This window comes from Poecilia mexicana, unplaced genomic scaffold (assembly GCF_051168715.1).
Source record: "Poecilia mexicana isolate PSO_F unplaced genomic scaffold, ASM5116871v1 scaffold_16, whole genome shotgun sequence".
Lineage (NCBI taxonomy): Eukaryota > Metazoa > Chordata > Actinopteri > Cyprinodontiformes > Poeciliidae > Poecilia > Poecilia mexicana.
Window position 1 is genome coordinate 15,102,890 of NW_028263385.1, and position 21,865 is coordinate 15,124,754.

General features: G+C 40.3%; 1 protein-coding gene across 1 annotated transcript in view; it reads right to left on the reverse strand.

Annotated features, from left to right (window-relative positions):
- Positions 1-650: 650 nt before the first annotated feature.
- kcnn3 (potassium intermediate/small conductance calcium-activated channel, subfamily N, member 3) overlaps positions 651-21,865 on the reverse strand; it is an 85,429-nt gene continuing 64,214 nt past the window's right edge. Inside the window, exons 7-10 of the mRNA XM_015007532.2 lie at positions 19,892-20,002; positions 8,729-8,856; positions 7,571-7,640; positions 651-3,979 (exon numbers count right to left, since the gene is read on the reverse strand). Coding sequence (XP_014863018.1) covers positions 3,551-3,979; positions 7,571-7,640; positions 8,729-8,856; positions 19,892-20,002 — 738 coding nt within the window. The 3' untranslated portion in view covers positions 651-3,550. The remainder of the gene's footprint in view (positions 3,980-7,570; positions 7,641-8,728; positions 8,857-19,891; positions 20,003-21,865) is intronic.

Here is a 21,865-nt window from a genome sequence, read left to right on the forward strand (position 1 = left end):
TAACAATAGTCATTACCACCAACCAAGTCAGTGTCAGATCAAAGGGAAGGTCTCCAAAAAAGTAAGCCTTTGTCCCTCAGTGCATTTGCAAATTATTATCTGAGGGTTTTTCTTCTTTTTTGGGGGGTAATGTCTTCTTCATCTCTGTGTGGCTTTCTTTCAACTCATTTCATTGTGGATAATAATAACACTCTCTTACCAGCTTCAACTAATAACTTCAGAAGGTATTTTGCTTTTCCTCTGGAAGTCCGTGAGGACATTTCACATGAAAACATGTTCATTTCAGGATCACAGAACATGTAATCTTTTTCCTGAACAATGCAACGGCTGGATATGCTCATGCTGTTTATGCTTGAATATAATTGTTTAAACAGACTAAATTAGTTTAAAAAAAGTTGTCTTTTTGTGAAATGCATGAAATTATGTCGACACAGATGTGATCAACATCGCGTTGCAGCGTATGCCGCTAACCGTCCAGAATCATGCTTAGTACTGTAGAGCCACCTGCCTTCAGTGGCATGTCTCTTTACAAATCAAAAAATAAATACATTAAAAATATGGAGTAACAAAATAAGACACCTCTCAAAAAGCAAGACGGATAAAAAGTGTTACACACGACATACCAACAGCCAAAAAACTCATGAGAGCTGTAATGTTATAGATATATACTTTATTAATTCTCTCTGATAAAATAAAATTACAAAATAATTTCAACCTCAAACGGCACTTTCCTTGTTCATAATTATTTAACGTATTGATGGTACATTTATTATAACTGTCATGACGAATGAGAAGAATACTATGGTTTTATAGTGTAAGATATCAGCTGTAACTGTATTTAGTCATAATGGTAGAAAAGACTAAGCAATAGAAAGCTAGAATTCGTTAAGAGCATACTGTACAATATTCCAAGCGCATGTAATTCAGTATTCCGGCCACAGCATGTCACTATAAGATAGTTTTCAGTGTTATCTCCAAAAGCGAAGGTAGGCTTGTCTCTTCTTCCCGTCTTACCAGCATAATTCCTCTCTCAGATATAAATTTCACTAACAGATGTTCCTTCATGGCCATTGATCCTTTGTAAGGTTTATTTGTGATCTCTTATGTTCATCCACAGTCCTCCTCCCTCAAGAGCAGTCCACTTCAACAAGTCCATTCCCATTTTTTTTTTCACAGTTATTCCCTCAGAAATAGTGTCAGGATTTCTGCCTGTTCCTGCTATCTTTTGTCCCAAGTGACAAGCAGCTTTCCCTGCCTCTTTGAAGTCCATTTAAGAGAGAGCACTTTGGTTGTTAAGGTGTGTGTATGTGTGAACATTTATATATAGATATATAGAGATATCTATATAAATATATGCATGTGTGTGTGTGTGTGTGTGTTTGCGTGGCAGTTTAAAATGACAAAGCAAGCGAACAAAGATGTATTTCTGAGTGTTTTGTCTTTTAACAGAATACATTCATAATAACAGTGAGCTGTTTTGGTACCCGGGAAAAAAAAAAGAAAAAAGAATGGACAATCATGGACAGAGCCATGCACGGAAATTACTATAAAGATGCCAACTTAGAATTATATAGATAAATCAGTTTTGCATTGGTACAAGTGAGCACAATTGTCAATGTAAAGGCAACATTTAGATAACTCTAGGTATGTTTTTCTAGATTATAAAAATGAAGAAAATAAACAAAATGCACTCCAGTGTCTCATTTGGTTTGGGAAAATGAAGTAATAATTCCTGGTTGGCGTAAGAACTGGAAGCTAAATTATTAAAACGAGATCTGGCACCAGTAAATAAATCAACTACACGTAAAAATAACTGGTTTAAATTCTGATTCGATAAAGATTTGGCTCCTTCTTCCAACGACAATCAGAAAAATTAATGCACTTGTTAAAACTCATTATTAATCTTCTCTTTTCTGTGGCTTGTCTACAAAAAAACAATCGTGTTACAAATGTTCACTCAGTCACTATCTTGTGTTCACTACGGAGAGGACAAAGCGACGGACTGTGAAGAAAATTTGGACAATGGCTTTCGGTTTCTCGTTGTCAAAGTGAATATGAAACATGGGTATGAAATACGCTGGTGCATGGCAGCATTTGTACCCGTCAGGTACAAAAACAACCAAAACCAAAAAGTTATGAAATGGCAGAGGGGGCAAAATGACCAGCACTCAATTTTTAGTCTTCTGGTTTAACGTTTTGGAAACTGAGTAGAAACCGTCTTTGGCAAACTGTGAATAACAAAGCAGTTCGTAGAAATTAATGGGGCTTAAGCTCGACAACAGAGGGACCTTTACCAACAGAGCAGGCTGGTCGAGGGGAAAAAATGTCGATATTGTGTTAGAAAAACCTTTGAAACACCACAGCACCATGGCAGACTTTATATATAGTGCAACACATAGTAAATGAGTGAACAGTCTCATTTTAGGACGGCAAGCCTACAATTACTCCTAAACGCTAAGTCTCGCTCACCATGCACTCCGGTGAGTGCGTTGATGAAGCCCTGTTGTAGTTATTTTATCTCATTTCACCATCTGCCACTGTCTCAAGCATCACAAATAGACGCCATGATGACTCGCGTCTCTATCCGTTCACTTCAGCCTCGCCTGTAAATTCGTGCGGCTCAGTGACCGGTTGCAATTCTCCCAGCCGAGCAGTTAAAAGCCGCGACTGTGCGTGTAGTAAGTCTAACCTGCTGCGCGCTCTCATACCCACAGAAGATGAATCGGTTTCCATGAACATTTTTCTCCCTTTTGCTGTGTCTACATTGCTTGGCAGTGATCTATGGAGATAAACAGTGCATTGGGTGCTTGGCAGTATAGGCTTTAGTATTATCATGGGCTAGTAGTGCATTATGAGACATTGTGTAAATCTGTCTGTGCTGTGTTACCTTGTGTCGTGTGTATATGTGTGCGGTGCATTCTGCTAGTTTTTTTTTTTTTTTATATTATGGTCGTATTGATCGGACCTTCTGTTAAAGGGATGCTTGTTAACACATGATACGCATTCAGATAGAAAATACATCATAAAGATAAAAAGTCATGGTCATTATTCCTGATGAAGGGAGTGGGAAATTCGGAGAAGAGAAATAAAAAAGGCAGAGAAGGAGATAGAGAGAATAAAAGGCCCTTTGCCGTAATTGGAGTGGATTCCATTTAGAAGTTCATATAATGATTCTTGGTTATTTCTTCCCTTCTGCCCTCCCCCTCCACCCCCACCTCCTCACTCTCTTTACCTCCATTTCTCACCCTCGTGACATCCTCCCTCCCCCTCACACCTTTAAGAGTCTCCATTTTTCTCTTCCTTCCATCGTCAAGAAAAGTCCTGAACGTGTCTCATTTCTCAAACTGGCCCTCCGTCTTAGTCCCATTACTGTTCCTCTTCATCCTGCTATCTCGGAGCAAAAATATTCAGAGGATCTCCAAAAATGTATCTCCTCTGCCGTCATTTTTCTCCTTTAGTCTGATGTGAGAGGACTATCAGAGCCTCCCCGTCTTTTCCTTCTCCGCGTTTTGCGTCCATGTTTGTCCCCGTCTGCTTGTCAGAGCGGTTTTCAGCAGCTTGAGCTGCACGTATTGGGATTGGGACTAGCCTCCAGGCTCCCCTCTGGGCTCGCAGGTGGGGGCGACAGCGGGGTCTCCAGGGATAAACTGGAAATCTGTGCTAAGGTTGATGGAGGAGCTGCAACCTGAACTGGGGAGGCAGGAACCGGTGCGTTGGTTAGGGAGGCAGTTGGAGACAGGGGAACCACAGCGCCGCCGCTTCCTGTTCCTCCCACTCTGCCGTCCCGTGCGTCCCTCTCTCGGAGCAGGTGAACCAGGGCGGCGTGCTGGGCGCTGAGGGTTGCAGAGAGGTGTGCAGGCAGGGCGTTGAAGCCCGCTGTGAGCTGCTCCACCCGCTGCTCCAGGGACAGCATCTGTCGCTCCAAGTCCTCGCTGCGGTCGTTGAGCTCTGACATGAGCTCGTACATGACGCTCTGCATCTGTAGGAGGAGAGGTGAAGAAGTGTTTTTCTCTGAGCTTCTCTGAACAGGTTTTTGAATTTACTGTTGGCCAGTAAATTCAAAGTGGAAAGATCCTTAAAAAAATCATCATCTATACCTGGATTGTTACTAGGTTATAAAGACTTTTTAAATTATTAATAGGCATGTTTCACACACTGATCAAGGTTCACTGCTTGGCTGACAAGATAAAGACTTCCAATTTCCAAACGCAGCCAAATTTGTTCCAGAAATAAATAATCAAATCAATATGATACGACCCAATCATACATACAGATCCAAAAATTAATTCTAATTTGATCCTAGTTATAATGAGGTGCAGTCAAATTCAGAATTTAATGCTAGTTGCCATGCTCTGAGGAAGGTTTACCAAGTCTTAGATTTTGCAGCAATCTCTTGTCGTGAGCAAACCTGTGCCAACAGTGGGCAAATGTAACCAAAAAAGTATGCTGAAGAATTAATATAAAGAAATAGCCTGAAAAGTTCAGATAAAAATGAAGCATTTAGAGTAAAGCTACTGCCCTTTACAGCTAAAATAATAAATTATACTTAAGAAATTTTCTCCAAATTTCCCAAACAATCCAGCCTATCTCAAAACATAAAAGCAGAATGACAGAACTAATTTAGATCTATGTATGAAAAGCAATATGATTCTCATGACAATTTAACAATTGCCCAGTCTTTCTTCTGCTGTGACCCTTTATCAGTCCATTTAGACCTCATTCTCCACATGCTTCTTACAAACTGATGCAATACACCTCGTCGTTTAGCAAAGTAATCCTAATGTAATACTCAGACGACCCTCTTTTATGTAGACAAAATGTTGGTACAAAGATGTTAGTCGCTCTCACACAGGATTTTCTCCCTGCACTGGTGTCTTCATTTCAGAGAAAGATCTGAAGACTTTCTCTTCACTTGTGTTAAGCAGCGGGGATGATTAGGAAGATGCAAAAGAAAATGAATCCAAGAGGGAGAAGAAGACGGAACGATGAAGAGGCTGGGTGTTATAACATTGCGAGCAGAGAGTTAGAAGAAGAGAGATGGATAATAAAAGGAAGGCAGCACTGTGTCCCTGCTGTGCTTCTCCTGGTCTCTGTAACCATGGTAAAGATGTAAGTGGCCAATTGAGATGGAGTCATTGAGATGGCGTAATTGCAAAATATTTGGTGCTAAAGGCATTGCTTCTTGGAAAGATGCAAACACATTCTCAATCTTTGTCTGCCTCTTATTCAAGTCTGAATCTCACTCACTCTGCTCTGAGTTTCTCGCTCTTTCACAAACACACACAAACACACACACACACACACGCACACACACACACACACACACACACACACACACACACACACACACACACACACACACACACACACACACACACACACACACACACACACACACACACATACATGTTTGCTCACATTCTCAAACACCCACACAGTTAACAGAAAAAAAAAAAAAAACACAAGCACTCCCCTCCCTCTCATTTCCTCCTCACTCTCTCGCTCAGTCATCCCTGTTTTAACACTTTGCAGTGGTTGCCAGGAGATGAAAAGCCACAAAAACAGGCGGGTCAGCATGGAAACAGAGGAATGCCGTGGTATTTTCTCCGGGGACCAAAGGATGGCTACATGTGACGTATTACCCTGCTCAAGGCTTAGGCCGTTTCCAGCGTCACGGTTTTAATAAGTTGCGGTTTAAAAACAAGTAAAATATTCCAGCATCGTGATCATGAGGCTTATATTTCTTTTTATCGTTGTGAGGCAGTCTGTCAACTGTATGTGATGCCTGAAGGGGAGGAGATCCCGAAGAATTGTTCCCTCATTAAAGAAAGAGTAGAGCAGCTCTTCTCACATCTCAGTACTTGAACAAGGTGAAGCTGGTTCTACATTCAAGGTATCCCACAGTTTAAAAAATGCATTCCTGATGTTTCTCTGGTCTGCGTTGCTACAAGCTGCCAGTCATCAGTGCGGGGTGCCAGAGGAAGAGGAGTTCCCCTGAATTCCCTCCATGAGCCGGCAGCAAGAAAAACAATGATTGTTTTAAGGTAGCACTTTAAAGAAAAAGAGAGGAAAAAAAAGCCTTTTATGTAAGCTACAAGCCTAGCTGAACTAATCTGCTTACTAGTCAAGCAGATGACGCATCTAATTAACCAGCTAGGTGCCATTCTTCAGATAATACAGATCAGCTGGTCTCTGCAAAAGGCACAATTGCTTAGAATGACCAAACTACTTCCCCACATGCACATGTGTTTACAGATGATCTTTCCAAATCATCCTCTGGCTCATCAGTATTTCAGGTGACACTGACTTTAAACTTCATGTCAGTCATTGAAACTAAAACTATATTTGTAAAGGTCACACCAGGCATGTTGGACAGCAAAGTTTTACAGTGAAGAACGGGAGCGACTTAATTAATGTAACTACCAGAATAGAATCCTGTGTTGTTAATTATTGGTCTCTGTCACCGTCATGGATACATTTCTGTAACACACCGAGAGGTGCAAGAAAAACCTTTGCTATACCGGCTGATAATTACTAATATTAAAGCTGCAACCTCAGCAGCACCAGTGGGGAGTGGTCCTGTGATGCCACAACACAGCACAGGTAATTTCCCTGTTCGTAGCTACGCTAGCCATTTAAACCTATGGCAGAACCAAGCTTTGTCACCAAACTGCAAAATTTTAGTGTGTCAACATCAAGATTCCAGCATGTGCCAAAGAATATTGACACTTAGAAGCAAGAGATGTGGAGGGAATGGAAAACTGCTGATTTTCAAATGCAGTTTATTGTGGGGATTCCCCCCAAAATGGACCTTGTTAGCTGCACAGGCTCCATGATTCTTCAATGCAATTTTCAGGAAACAATATTCCTGCTGTTTGGACTAATTTATGTTCTGGAGACGTTGCACTGGTCTTTAAAAAAAACTACTAAACTGGTGTGCATAATTTTGTGGATTAGGGTTTGTATGCTTGTAACAAGTGCCTGTGCTTAATTTACTAAATATTTATGTACTATGTAAAATCAATAAAACGGTCAAAGCTGTGGGAGCAAGTTGAGATCACTAGTTCTTTCCTTGCTCACACTCTCATACTAATCCAAGACATTTACCACATTTTATTTTGACATTAGCAAAGAAAAAAAAAACCTGCCAGCTATAGATTGCTTTATAGCAGAACTGAGAGGCATCGTCTCCAATTACCCAGAATGCATGACAACTGGCCCCTCCCAATGTGACCCGCCTTCCTTATTTTTATTGGCTTTTGCGTCGGTGGTAATCAGCTCACAGATTCAGACAGGCTCATCAGACAGATCAGACTTGTTCTCCTCCAAGTCGCTGTAGATTCATGTTTTTACACGCTAACAGATTTGTGTGCCAACTAGCTATGCTGGATATTCCCCGAGTAGTGTAGACTTTGCCCAGCTGGGAATCCGAGGCAAAATCCGGCAAAACAAATTGTTGCATATTGAAGTAACTGCAGGGGACTGCAGTCGTAAAAAGAGTGTAATATTTTTCCACAAGGTTCCGGTGCTGCCAGAATGCTAAATGTCGTGTACAGTTAGTGCATCTCACCTTGGAGAGGTCCACTAGTGTGTTGGCCTGATCACTGAGTTTCCTCTGCTCCATTTTGACGCTGCGTAATCTGCAAACAGACGTACGCACAGATAAAGCTCACAAACAGAGGTGAAACCCAGTAAATACACAGTGGTCAGCCCGCAGAGATAATCCCTCAGGATCCACACGACAGCTCTCTGAAGCGTCGGTCACCTTGCTCGGACTGGGTTCATTTTTACCTGCGGTGCCTCTCTGAAAAACGTAAATGTAGAAACACAGCGAGTGCAGGCTAAAACAAATGTAGCCTTCTGCATGAGCTAACTGCAGACGTAGAAGGGAGTGGGACTGGGGTTAATATGAAGGAAAGCTAATGGGAATAAAGCCTTCGGGGAAATAAGCTGCAGGGGATGAAAATTAAATAAATCATCTTACCTCAGTCCAATTATAATCAGAACCTGTTTAACTCTCAAAACACAGCACAATAATTAGTGGTTCAATCTGTGTTTTCATCAAGCCCTGTGGCAGCCTCCATTATAATGCAGGGAAGAGTGATTTTATGAGACTGTTTCCCAGCTACACTGTCAGGTTCCAACCTGGAAAAATCACTTGCTTTAATGTGTTCACCCAAAAATATTACCCTGCTTCATCGCTCGTTGACTTCCCGTCCCCCTTTTTCAGGTCTTGCATGTCAGGATTAACCCCTTCTACGTTACAATTAAGAGTCTTATTCCTCTTGTCTCTGGCTTTTGAGACATTTTTTAACCATTAGAGACAAAAAGAGAGAGGAACACAAAAAGGAAACATGATTTGAATTTAATAAGAGAACAGAACCGGTTGTGCTATACGTTCATGTTTCATCAGTCCCTACTGTTGAGATGATATAATGAACAGAGAGCCTCTAATGGTACACAACACACTGATTGTGTTTGCCTGGACTGATCTTGCCCTTTAGCAGATAATGAATAATTGTATGTTTGCGTGCGTGCGTGTGCGTGTGTTTGAGTGCGTGTGCAGAGATTAGTGCATTTCATCTGATTATCAGACTGGATTCAAGCTGTGGGCGGATAGAAAGTACAGCTGATTTCAAATGCCTCAGTGGCTTTGCAGCCACAGTGGTGTGCATGTGTTTGTTTGCAGCCGGGCATGGATGCAGGGGAGTACGGAGTGTGGTCTCACTGATGTATGGCCTGCAGGAACTTCCGCTGGTGTTTGCGGACCCTGGAGTGGTCGATCTTCTTCATCAGCTTGGTGTGCTTGTAGATGAGCCAAGTCTCCCTCAGCACATTAGCCGCTGCGTTCTTTATCTGTCTCCAGACAATAAGCACACACATGTAGACATTTATTAGCAACAGGTAGCCCTTGGCAACTGGAGGAGGCAACAGGTTTATCTGCTCTTGTTCTTCTCCTCGTTTTCACTATCGTCTCTGTGCAAAGAAAATAAAAAAAAAAACGCACTAAGCCATCGTTTTGTCTTCTCAGAGGCTGCCCCCCATTCTCTGGCAGGCTTGCCAATGCTTTTTATGTGCGCTTTCATAGCTCTGTCCTTGGGGAGATTGGCAATGAGAGCCAACAGGAGTCTTTCCTTCACACTCCTCTACTGGCTTCCAGCGCCTACAGCGCCTCGCAAAATTATTCATACCACCTTTAGTTTTTTTTTTTTTACATGTTACAAACATAAACTTTAATTTGTTTTATTCATACTACAAATGATAGACCAACACAAATTGTGAAACAGAAGGAAGAGAGGAAATGAGTTGAAAAATTTTCAAGAATAAAAATAGAAAAGTGTGGCATAAACTCAACCTGGGTGAGTCTACTCTGTAGAACCGCCTTTTGCATCAATTACAGCTGTAATTCTTTTATATCTGTACCAATTTTCGACATATCAAATCCGAAATGTTTTCCTACTCTTCTTTTGAAAGTACCTCAAGCTTAGTTTGGGTTGCGAGTCTATTTAGCTCTTCAATGAGGCAATTTGAAAATTATTGCAGGGCTGGCTGCATGTTTAAGGTTGTCCTGCCGGAAAGTGAACCACTGCTACTATGAATATATTTAATTTTTTTGTAACTTTGTATATTTATTCTTTATCTCTTGTTTTCTTTGCCGCTGTTTCGGTTGCTTGACTGCTTGTTTTTCAGAGCTACAACAACAATACCCATAGAAAACTCTTGAGTATTAAGTTCTTGGAACACATTAGATTATAGATAATGTGTCTGTGAGGTATTTGTTTACTCACATTGGTACAGAAATAGATCTTTCATAAAGTCAACATAGTGCAAAGTAGAACAATATGTCGGACTTTGGCTAAATATGTTCAACCCAAGCTGGAGTAAAACATTTTCTTAATCAAAGTTTGGTGTCTCTTAGTCTCACAGAACCATCATTACAATCTCAGTCCAGATGTTTAAATGCACCTTTTCAGGATTTCCCTGTATTCAGCTCCATCCATCTTCTTGCCAGCTCAGAAAAGCTTCCCTGTTCTCCTGACACTCCTTCCTTTGAATATTGTTTTATAAGACAACACTATTTACTACTTAGGGTGTTTCAGAAAGAAGTTTGTTGTACTGGGAACGATTTGGCTGTTAACGGTTATATTTGTAAAATCAAAAAGGTATAATTATCAACCCACTTCACAGTTATGCACTACTTTCTGTTTGTCTATAATATACATTTCAAAGAAAATGCATTGGCATAATATTAAGATAACAGAACGTGTAAAAAGCCAATGAATGCATCACATTTAATAATAATAATAAAAAAGACTGAATAATGCTAGCTGGGTAAAAGAAAAAAAAATCACTTCAGTATCATTGGTGTTTATTTAAACCAGGGATTTTCCTTTTAATTGACAACAACCGTAGAAAACAATCACAGCTGAAGTGGCTGCTCTTAAACTAGCTGCCAAAGACATTCCTCATCTGAGGAGACGGGGAATATTGGTCTGATATAATGATGCTATTGCATGAAAGGCTAATGAAAGAAGGCAATTTTTCCACAGTTTTTCTGCTCAGATGCTACATTTGTTTTTTATTGGAGGAGTCTCGATGTAGGATTTGGTAAAACAAGCGATTCAAAATGTCAGAGTCTGCCTAAGGCTTGCCCTTGGATCAATAATATTTAACATGAATATCTGATTCATCTGTCGCTATAGGTTGCTACATAATTACAAGACAAGGGTCTGACATCCAGTGGATTAAAAAAAAAAAAACGGGAGATGGAGAATACAATAGTGAGGAGAGACGGCACAAAGAAAATGTAAGCATGTAAACTGAATGAGAGACTTCAAAGAGATGGAGAAGACTGAACAAAGAACAATTATACCCCAGTCTGAAGAGAACAAAAGACCCCGGCAGCCTGGCTAATCAGCACCCATCCACTGTAAGGAGAGCCCCCTCGCAGACACCCACTACATGTTCACACAGAGTCGGCTGCAGATGAGGAGGGTGGAAGGCCACCGCCCCGGGAAAGTGTTTACACTGACCCAGAGGAAGTCAGGTCAAGAAGCACAAAGTCCAACACAACCGATGTTGTTTGAGTGTCAGAACATTTCCAGTTCAAAATTCAACACTTTTTTTGACTCAAGTTAAATTCAACATTTTGAGTATTCGAGTCCAAGACATTTATGAAGTTGAGTTTTATTATCTTTGGGTTTCACAACTTGCAAAACAACTAAATGCTGCTTTTTATTTATATATTTTATTTTTTACAAACTTAAATTAACACTGTTTAAATGGCTGTAAAACTTTACAGTTCAGGACTGTAAAATTCTTGCATAGCTCGGTTCTTTCTATACCAGTGCTCGGTTGGGAGCACTATAGCCTTGCAACAAAAAAGTCCTGAGTTCCAGTGCCAGCTTGGGGTCTTTCTGCTTGACGTTTGCATGTTCTCCCTGTGCATGCATGAGTTTTCTCAAGGTACTCCAATAACATGATTATTAAGTTAATTGGTCTTTCTAAATTGTCCATAGGTGTGAGTGTGTGTGTGTGCATGGTTATTTGTCCTGCATGTCCTTGTAATGGACTGGGAATTTGTCCAGGATATACCCCATCTGTTGCCCAATGACCACTTGAGATAAGCATCAGCTTCCCCCGTGACTGTCCACAGATAAGTGGTCATAGACTTGATGGACTGTATCATCCCCAATCAATAAAGTGTTAAAAGAACAGGTTGAGATCTCAGATTCCTGTTTTATGTGTGAAAATTTCCCAAAATATCAATCATGGCTTTGGTGGCAATCTATATAAGACCTAGTGCATGAATCTAAGGTCCAGTTTAAAATCTTAAAACCTATCTAGAGCAGAAGTAAATAACCTTTGCCTCCAGAGTGGCTCTTCAAAAAACTTTCTCCAAATTCAATAAAGAAATGTATTTAAATATAACAAAGACAACTGTTGCAGTTCGTCGATTTGTTTGAATGGAATATCTGCATAGATCGTCCAGTACAAAGGGGAGAAGGAAGAATTATAAACCAGAAATTGCAATGATATTAATGAGATAACTTTCTCAAATCACATTTGAATGCAGCAGATTTATATCTAAATCTTTAGCCTGGTCACTAAACAGCACAATTAGCACTGCTTTCATCTGTAAACCTTTTGGCAGTCAGATATGTCAAGTCATATTCATAATCTGATCAATCAGGGCAGCAGGATTACATTATGATGAATCATGACATGGCCCCTCGTGCAAATAACATTGACTGATTGCCCCAGACTGTTTGTAGTTTCCAGATTTCCTGCAACCACAATTACTGTCCACCCCCGCCGCTGCAGTCTTCATTTTCTCTCTCCTGGGGGAAATGAATGTGGGCAAAGATGGCAGCTCCATTTGCAAGAATAAAAGACTCGACGTGAACCGCTAAGAACACTCCGCAAGAAACCAAACGACGGCAGCGACAGCCGTTCCTTCACCATATGGACCGTCTTTGAGAAACCGTGTTGGGGCCATATGGTCGTGTTGGGTCAAAGATGCATTCTGGCTGCCCCCCTGCGTGGCTCACCTTATGGCAGGTACATGTGAAATCTGTTGATTCAAAGGGTTTCCCACACTGCAGCATGCTAGGATGACATATTGTTGCGTGTAATCAGAATAAATAGAAATGCTGAAAAGATGTCATTATAAACTATACGAAGAACCAAAAGTGCCAAAATTAATGACAATTGCATTTGCCATTCTTTCTTGTTATGTGTTAAGGCATCATTTGTAATGAATACAATTAAATAAATATATTTAGTTATAATAATTTAACAATAATGTATCAAATACACAATAAAAATAATTAAAATTGCATGTATTTGAGTATTTATAATTATTTCAATTTTTTTGCACTAAATTCTAACATGAAATAACTTAAATTATTAGTGTTGTTTACAAAAGAGACCCTTTTCTCAATAAACATTTAAATTATGAAGTTATTATGTATGCTATGTATTTATTTAGTGTATGTATGAGCTATTTACTAAAAGACATCTTGATGCACTGATATTTATAATAATAACAATTAACTTATGCTGTAATTAAATTAAACTATTTGCTTTAAATATAGTTTCTATTTAAATAAAAACAGTGTAAATAAGAAATATGTGTGAACTTTAAAACATTAAAAAAGTCACTCATATCCTCCAATGACCCTCACATGCAAATAAATAGACAAACAGTGCAAGTACCATGGAAACCCCCCATCCATGTGCCACAGTGACACGTGGCTTTACCTGCTGTGACCTTCCCCTCAAAGACATGGCGACAAAGGGAAGAGACAGCTCTCACAGACCTTTAGGCAACCTAATCAGATTACATCTTCACAAACTCAAAAGACAAAAACATCCCAATACATGAGATAAAAAGCAGAACGATTCACTAATTTCACTAAAATGTGAATGATATAATGCATTCGTGTAGTGCTTCTATAAAAAACGAAAGTAAAAATTTGAGGAAACCTTACTGGGGCAAAGCATGATGCACCCATGGTTTGTCACCGTGCGTCTGTTTCAAAAGTGATCCATCTGGTTTAAACGGGAATTAAAAGGCTTTTGAAGAAGCAAGTTATTTTTACAGTGCAGAGTGGAAGCTAGCTTTGGAGAAGTCTTCAGGGGTTAGACTGCTCCCATTTGGCCCGTGGTGTAAACATTGGAAGGCAAATGCAGCACCTCCTCTCTGGCCAAGGCCCAGAGTGCTCTGTGAAAAAAACTCAGAGAGGGGCGAAGCTCTGAACACACCACAGGGAAATGCAGAAGTGCTACGAGTTTTCACATTTTTCATAACTAATTACATAACTTCATCAAAAATATTTGACTTTTGAGCTTTATGTAAATATTACTAAAATGTACTGCATAGATGCAATAATTTCTAAAGGGTAGTATTACATACTGTACGTTTAATTTTACAGTGGACTTTAATAACCCACATATGATCAGTTATGCAAACAGCATAATTTTAAATACACAATATGTATATACTGTACTCCAGATGCAAATGTAATCATTTTGATTTGAAATTTGTCCATCTAGTACATGTTTTTTTTTTTTTTGCATTTGCTGCGATCAGTATTCACAGATTTTTCTGTGTAATGTAACTCCAAATTATTTGCAAAAAAAAAAAAAAAAAAGTTTATTGGTGTATTTTTTTGTACAAAAATGTCTAAAATATCTGAAATACCAAGGCAAAATGCTACTTGACATGCTAGCTGTCAATCTATTCACATATTCTGAGGGCGGTTGTGGCGCCTAATCCCCATGAAACATGGGGCTCCCCTGTATATTTAAAGGTTTCACTGGAACTGTAAGTAGTCAGTTTTATCTAAAACATTTTTGCTTTGTCAAAAGGAAAAGATCACATTTTGCCTACTCTGCAGAGAGTACGTCCACCTTTTTTAACGTTCAGATTGATTCTCAAGACAGTCCTAGGAATAAAAAAGCCTGTTAAATTTAAAGACACAAATCCAACTCAAGACGAGAGCTATACTTTTATGTGCACCTTGAACGCACCACATGAAAACAGCTGAACTCTTCAAACATGAGCACTTCTCACCTCGCAGACAGCAGGGCTGCATTAACTGTTGTTTAATTAACATTAATCCTATCAAAAGGACAGCTGTTGCTTCACTGAGTGCTGAACTGATAAGGTTATTATATCTTCCCTTCATCGTCAGCGGCGCACCGAAAAAAGACGTTCGGATTTCACCATCGCCTCTTGATGCCTGGGTCTAAAAATCTGATCTACAGATAAAAGAGCGCAACTCAAATCAGTTTTGAAGTGCCACGTCAGGTGAGATCAACAAACACACGTTTCATCTAAGAAGAACAAGTTTGTAAAGCAGATGTCTAAGAAAAAGTTGCCTTCCTGCCAAAGGTGACTGGCTAGAGACTATTTCAGGCTGCGGTACAGAGCCACACCCAGGACTCATTACACAGCGACCCCTCGCTCAGATCAGCTGAGCTCTTCCCTCTTTGGCATTTAACTGACATTCTTGTTAATCCTTCAAAGGGAACGAGACTTTCACTGAGGTAGAAAGTCAGTGTGTGCGACATTCAGCCATTTTTGTGTGTCGGCACATGTACAATTATGGCAGGTTGTAGAATCTATTGTTACATTATTCATTACAAAGCTCCGACTGATTGTGTTCTCTGCGATAATATGACAGAATAGCTCCCGTTGCGTAAATCCACCAGGACGCACCAGCTTTGTTCGCTGGTCTGTAAGTGGTAAAGGGCAGGAGATAATTACAGGTGCGTATGTAGTTGAACCTTTGACGGAAATATCAAGAAGGAGCACGCTGCCTGCATGACATCTCCCTTACTCAACTGGCAGCTTCACAAACATTGAGATGAGCTGCTGCAAGAATATTGCCTTTATAATCAACAGCACCATACTGCCTGAGGGACCAGTATAAATCGATTACCTTTTGAGAGCTTTGGGATTTCGGGTCATTTCTTTTGTCTTAATGTCAGAAGCTCATCACAAGGTCCACCACAATGTGTATGTGTGAAACTACCAAGGGAAAGTTTTGATTCAATATAATAAACTCAATGGTTTGGCTGGAAACCCAGATATCTGTCGCCTCCTCGTTCTGGGGGATCCCAAGGCGTTACTGCGTCAGAAGGATCCATGGGTCGTATAACTGCAGCTAACTTCCTGTCTGCCAGCATGGAGGCCACACAGAACAGAGCGATAACCAGACGCCGCTACAGCAGCAGTCCGCAACGGGATTGTTTGTTGTACACTGAGGCAATCAGAGACAAAGACATGAGATAAAATATTTAATTAATTACTCGTCCTTATCACAAATGGGGAATTATCAAGACGAAAGTGTTTAGCTGATGTAAAATAGCCAAGGATAGTTTGTGCTATGCAACACTACCTCATTTTACCGCATGTTATTTAAGGTTAATATCTGTCACAGTTACTGTCGTATTTCCTGGAGGATTGAGGGTTTATGGTCTGTTGAACTGTATCCTATCAATACTGTTACAGAAGTGAGTGAATGTTAAGTTTTTTTTTTGCAAATAATGACTTACTACATTCACATAGAGTATTTATCCTAGAAAGAATGTGTTTGGAGCTACCTAAAGTGATCACTGTTGAAAAGACGAATGCCATTCTGTATATTTGAAAGGTAAATTTTTACTGAAATGAATTAACTTGTTTCTGGCTTTTACATAGCTTTAACAGTTTGCCTTAAGCAAACTGAGCCATCATCTTGTTAATGTTAATCTGTGTGCTTAAGAACATTTAGCAGACAGAGTGTGAATATATCTAATAACAGACTTAAATTGAATGTTAAAACATTTTGGCATGCAGGACACAGCAGCCGTTGTAACAACATGGCATTGTCCAGGCAGTTTGGTCTTCTTTCAGAAGAGCAGTATGAAAGTGAACCAAACCAAATGAAGATGTGAAATCTTTCACTATTCCCCACCAATCAAGCCGAGACTCCTGGACTGGTTATTCCTTTCCTGTATTATCTCTCGGTCAACATGTGGAGCTGAAAGACACCCTTGGTTTTAAATAACCTGATGACCTAGCACAAAAAGAACAAAAGCTTTCAGCTAAAGTGACATAAACAGAGGGACCACAACAATATGGAAAATGAGTTTCTGAAGATAACGCAGCACGTCAATCAAAGACGGTAAGATTTACCGTCTCTCCTTTCAAACATAATGAGTTCTGTTTCTGTGTTATCAGTCAGAACCATGAACTCAGTCAAGTGTTTCCAAGATTAATAGTGGCTAAATACGAGTCTTTATTTGCTTTTGAATAATCAGTGACATCTTGAGGTGAAAGCGTAGCGTCTCATCACACAGAGAAATATTGCCGACCTTGGAGAATATTGCAAGCATAAAGTTTCACACTGGGACAGATCAAATAGGGAAAGACTCAGGAATAAGTATCCTGTAGGAAAAGTCTGTCGTTTCAAACTAAAATGCAACCAACATGACTGTGTTGATATTATTGCAAATGCACTTAATTTCTAAATGTTTTCCAACAACCACAAAAAAACAACAAACAAACAAACAAAAAAAAAAAGAGGTTTTTAGGGAGGGATACATCCTGCTAGGGTGAGTAAAAGGACCAACAAGTAACACAGGGAGCATTACATAGAAGGGGATACTTTTTATTTTCCCTTCACAGTTTAATACCTCTAACTGTATAAACATCGACAGGCAGATGGTTCAGCCAATCACCTGAAAAATATTGCCAAAAAACTGCCCTGTTCCAAACAGTCTGCACACAGATGGTTCTGTACAACAAACCATCTGGCCAAGCAGATTTAAAGACAATTCCAGCGTACTGGCTTTTACTTCTTTAACGCCAATAAGTCCAGCTGAGTCTAATGCTTGCTAAAAACTTCAGCAATTTGAATTACATTTAAATCAAAGGGTGAGAAAATCATGGATAGCTGCAGAGATACTGAGGTCCAGCTTATTATTTTAAGATCAAACATTAGTGGGCAAAATTCAAGACTGAGATATCTCCAACAGGTTTTGGATAAAAGGATAGAAAGACACAAAAAAAAGTGAAGAATTTGTAAAAACATTTAAGTTTTCACGATGAAGCAAGCGTAGTTTCTTTCATGTGGATTTTGTCAATGTGATCTTTAAATTCGTAAAATTCTGATCTCTGCATGTCTATGAAAGATTCAACATCATTTTAGTTATTTGAGTTCAGGACCCTGGACTTTATTAACATTTATGCTTGACTCATAGATCCCAGTTATGTGACTTAGGAAACCAGTACCTGCTAAGCTCAAATCAAATCTACACAGTTTGGTCATTTTCCATTACAAGTGAGGACCACCTTAAAGGAGGTGGGGACATCATGGTAAGGTGAAGTATTAAATATTATAACAGAGTGGCTCTCGGGACTCAGTGTTGGCACCCCTAGAAAAGCATTGATGGTACTCTCCTGAACTTGCATTTTCAGCTTGAGATACTTAATAAGGAACTCATAAATTGTTTCAGAGTCTAACGGAGATTCCTAAAAGCTGAACTGAAAGCCGAGTCAGTACTAGCCGAGCTCTGTCCCCAGAAAATAAGTGACAAGGCAGCAAAATCCCACGAAATCCTTTGGAATGACCTGAGATAACCCAGAGAAATGTTGATCACTTTGTAAGGTTACAAGAAAGTCCTCATGGTAACTGTAAAGAAATGGAGAATGACTCAGGACTTTTGTATATGCAAACTTTGACAGAAAACCAATCATGTGCATCGTAATTAAATGTCAAATGTCTTGTGAAAACAGATTTGGATGAACTGAAGAGAGACGGCAGGAGGGCGAGGTGAAAGTCAATAGCTCCAAAGCCTGTTTGTTTCTTTGTTGATATTTTATCCATGCTCAAATTATTGATCACTCAACCCCGTTCAGACACCCAGATAACCCTGCTGCCATAATGTACCCTACATATTTGATATGGGAGCTATTTTTAAAACTTGGGTCTTTCAGCTGTATGAAAAATTGAAAAGGACTGGAGGAGGAAGGGAGGGAGTGAGAGACGAAGGGAAGGAGGTGCGGAGGGGGGCAAGAAAAGGAGAGGGTGTAGGGTGGCAGAAAGAGAAAGAGGGAGAGAACGGGATTTACTGTAAGAGAGACAAATGTCAAAGGAAAGGAGAGGTGGAGGGATGGCCATGTGGGAGGAAAAGGAACGGTGATGGAAAGAAAAAGGGAGGCAGTAGCAGAGGGAGCAGAGCAGGCTGAGCTGGATAGATGACCTTTTATCGCTCAAATAACACGATTCTCTGTCACAACAATGCAGGTTGATGGCGTGATTTGGTAGTTTAGGAAGGTGAAAAATGCAACAGTTTTATCAGATATTAAAATTCAGTGAAATCCTGCAATACTAAGCCCACAGGAAATCAGAAATGTGTGCTTTTCATATACAAGCACGGACTGGGGTTTTTATGAAATAAACTACAAAGTAGTGCAAACATGCTAAGTGGAAAGAAAATGAAATATGGGTTTCAGTAATTGATACACAACTAAAAATACACACCTGAGTTGTGGTTCTTTGCAGCTCTTCCAGAGTTACCTCTGGCCTCTTGGTTGCTTTTCTGATTACTTATCTCCTGGCCTAAAAATGTCAATTCAAACTTCAAGAAAACTTTATTATTGCCCTGTCTGCCGTTTTCCCTGGACTTCATGTTGCTGTTTGTTCACTGACGGTCTCTAACAAACCTCTGAGGCTGACACAGAACAGCTGGATTTATACTAAGATCCAATTAATCACAGGTGAACTTTACTTGCCTATTTATCCCTTAATCCCTGTATTTTGTGTACAATGGTGCATTAAGAGTGTTTGTGTTTTTCTGTCAAGATTATAAACTGAACATCGATTGTTAAATTAGGCATTTAGAATGCTGTTATTTGGTAAAATAAATCATAGTTGCACATAGCTCCAACCACTAGATGGAGTCAGTCCTTTCAATATGATCTTTGAAATGTGTTGAATATGCATCAATAGGCAAAAGTGGAAAACAAACGTGACCTTGCCTGTGAGGTGATAACACTGGATCAGTTATGAATGGTGGATTTGGAAGAAAAGTGTTTACATTGGGGATCATTTAGGATTCAAAAGTAAATAGGGTTAACTAGATATGCAACTAGAGTTTCATTTGCAAAAAAAAAAAAAAAAGAAAAAGCACACTATAAGTCATGGTTAATTCAGAGCACCATTACGCACTCTTTTAGTTGGTCTACCATCAAAAACGGAGATAAAATACAATAAAATATTTTTAATTATAGTACAGAAACGTCTGAAAAAGTTAAATGGTTTGAATACTTTTGCAAGGCATTGTTTGTGTTCTCGGCAACAGCCCACTGCCAAGTAAAAACCAAACATGTACACACCCTCTTGGTGAGCTGCGTATCCATCATGAAGTTGTGCACGTGTTTCTCAGCCTTGGTCAGCTCCAGCTTCCTGGCTACCACAGCAACCACCAGAGCTGTGCATCCCGCACCCTGAGAGAGACAGAGGGAGAGAGAGAAGAGAGGCGGAGAAAAACAAACACTCAGTCAGGGTACAGACGCATTAATATGGGAGATTTCTGGATGGGGAGCTACCCCAGACAATTGAAGGTTTGCAAGGGCAAATACAAGGAGCTGAATGACAGAAGGAGAAGTGAATAGGGGGAGAGGAGAGGATTAGGAATAACAGCTCTGCTCCAAATCCACATTTCTTCACAGTGAGAAGCAAGCCAAATCTATTTTCACTTCCACTCCATCTGGTGTAAGATGCTTTCTATATATTCCCTACATATGCAGCTGAAAAATATACCTCCTTTTGGACAAAAAAAAAAACAAAAAAAAACTCCAAAAATCAAGAATCGACACCACCTACTTTCATTTAATTATATGCTGTCAATTTGAATTACATGGTGTCAGTCTTCTTCCTACTCTCATCGGAGTCTTGGAGGCCTTCAGGACGTGTGAAAGTGTAAAACACAAACCAGTTTGTCTGTATTCCAGCTCAGCCCACGTGGGACACACGACAAAATTCATTTGGGAGAGAGTGACAGCAGCCTCTCAACCAGAAAGACATGCTTGAGAGGAAAAGAGGAGAAGGAACACGGAGGAAAGGCAGACTTAATTAACTTTCAGATTAGACGCTGTTTTGAATGGGGCTGCTGAGTGGCTCACAGGTTCCTCTGAAGGGGGCACACACACTGAGAGGAAAGAAAGGGAGAAGGGAAGAAGAGATACGGTGAAGCAAGGAGTCATGGAGGGAGGGATGAATGAGGAGACGAGGGTGTGTGCATGCAAAATAGCAGGGGAGGAAAATGGAGAAGAAGGCAGTGTTAATGAGGTCACATATCTCCTGATAGGCAATGAATTAAGATTAAGAGTGGTTAATGAAAGTGTACAAGTGTCTTCCTTCCTGCTTGTTAGTGTGTGCATCTCACAGAGGGATGGAGGGTGGAGGGGAGCGGGGGGGGACAGAGGTGGAGAATAAAGGAGATGTATAAGAAGACAAACACGAGTTTAGAGAGCGAGTTGAGAGAGGGCGCAGCATTCCTGAAACGTGTAGGAAGGAGAGAGCCAAGAATTCGTGCACACTCTTAAAAGACAAGAAAGGTTTGCCAAAAATAAGTTTGGCTGGCTTCAGTGAGATGTAATGCACAAACAGGCATTAGTGCCCACGTCTATGCACTCATCCACTCTATTTGCGCTCATACAACAGCTATGAATAAAATATGATGAGAGCCAAAGGAAAACCCTTAGAGCATTCATACATGCGCTCAATGAACGAGCGTCACAGTACGTGCAAATACAGTGCTGTTTGCACGGGGGGGTCCATCCTGGTCAGGAACAGTAGGGGAGCGATTGGTTCACCAGGGCAGCCCAGTTGTGTGTATGTGCACGCGCTCGTTATACGGAGTGCGTGCTCTTCTGGGTGTATATGGGAGTTTATTTATGTATGCGCCCGCATCCATTTGATTCCAGCAGGGTTCCCTCTGCAATCTCCGCAGAGTGACACGACTGATGATGGCTGAGCTGCTGTGATTTGTTTTATACGCCTGTCAGGGTGTTTCCCTTTGCTTCCTCCAGTACGGCACAGCCGTCTACACAGCAATCAGAAAGAGGGGAAGCTCCATCCGTGCTTGTGCAGTCAAAGCAAAAAAGGGTCTTCATGAATGTTGAGCAGTCTTGCGATAAAATAGGTACAAACTCAAGCTGCACAGTGCGTCGAGTCACAAGTGTCATCGCAATATTAATGTGTGTAATATCGCAACTACAAAAGATTGCCTAGAAGGAATGTTTGATGTTGTATTATGTCGTCACACATGCAAATTCTGTTTACCAGCAATACATATGAACAGAAAC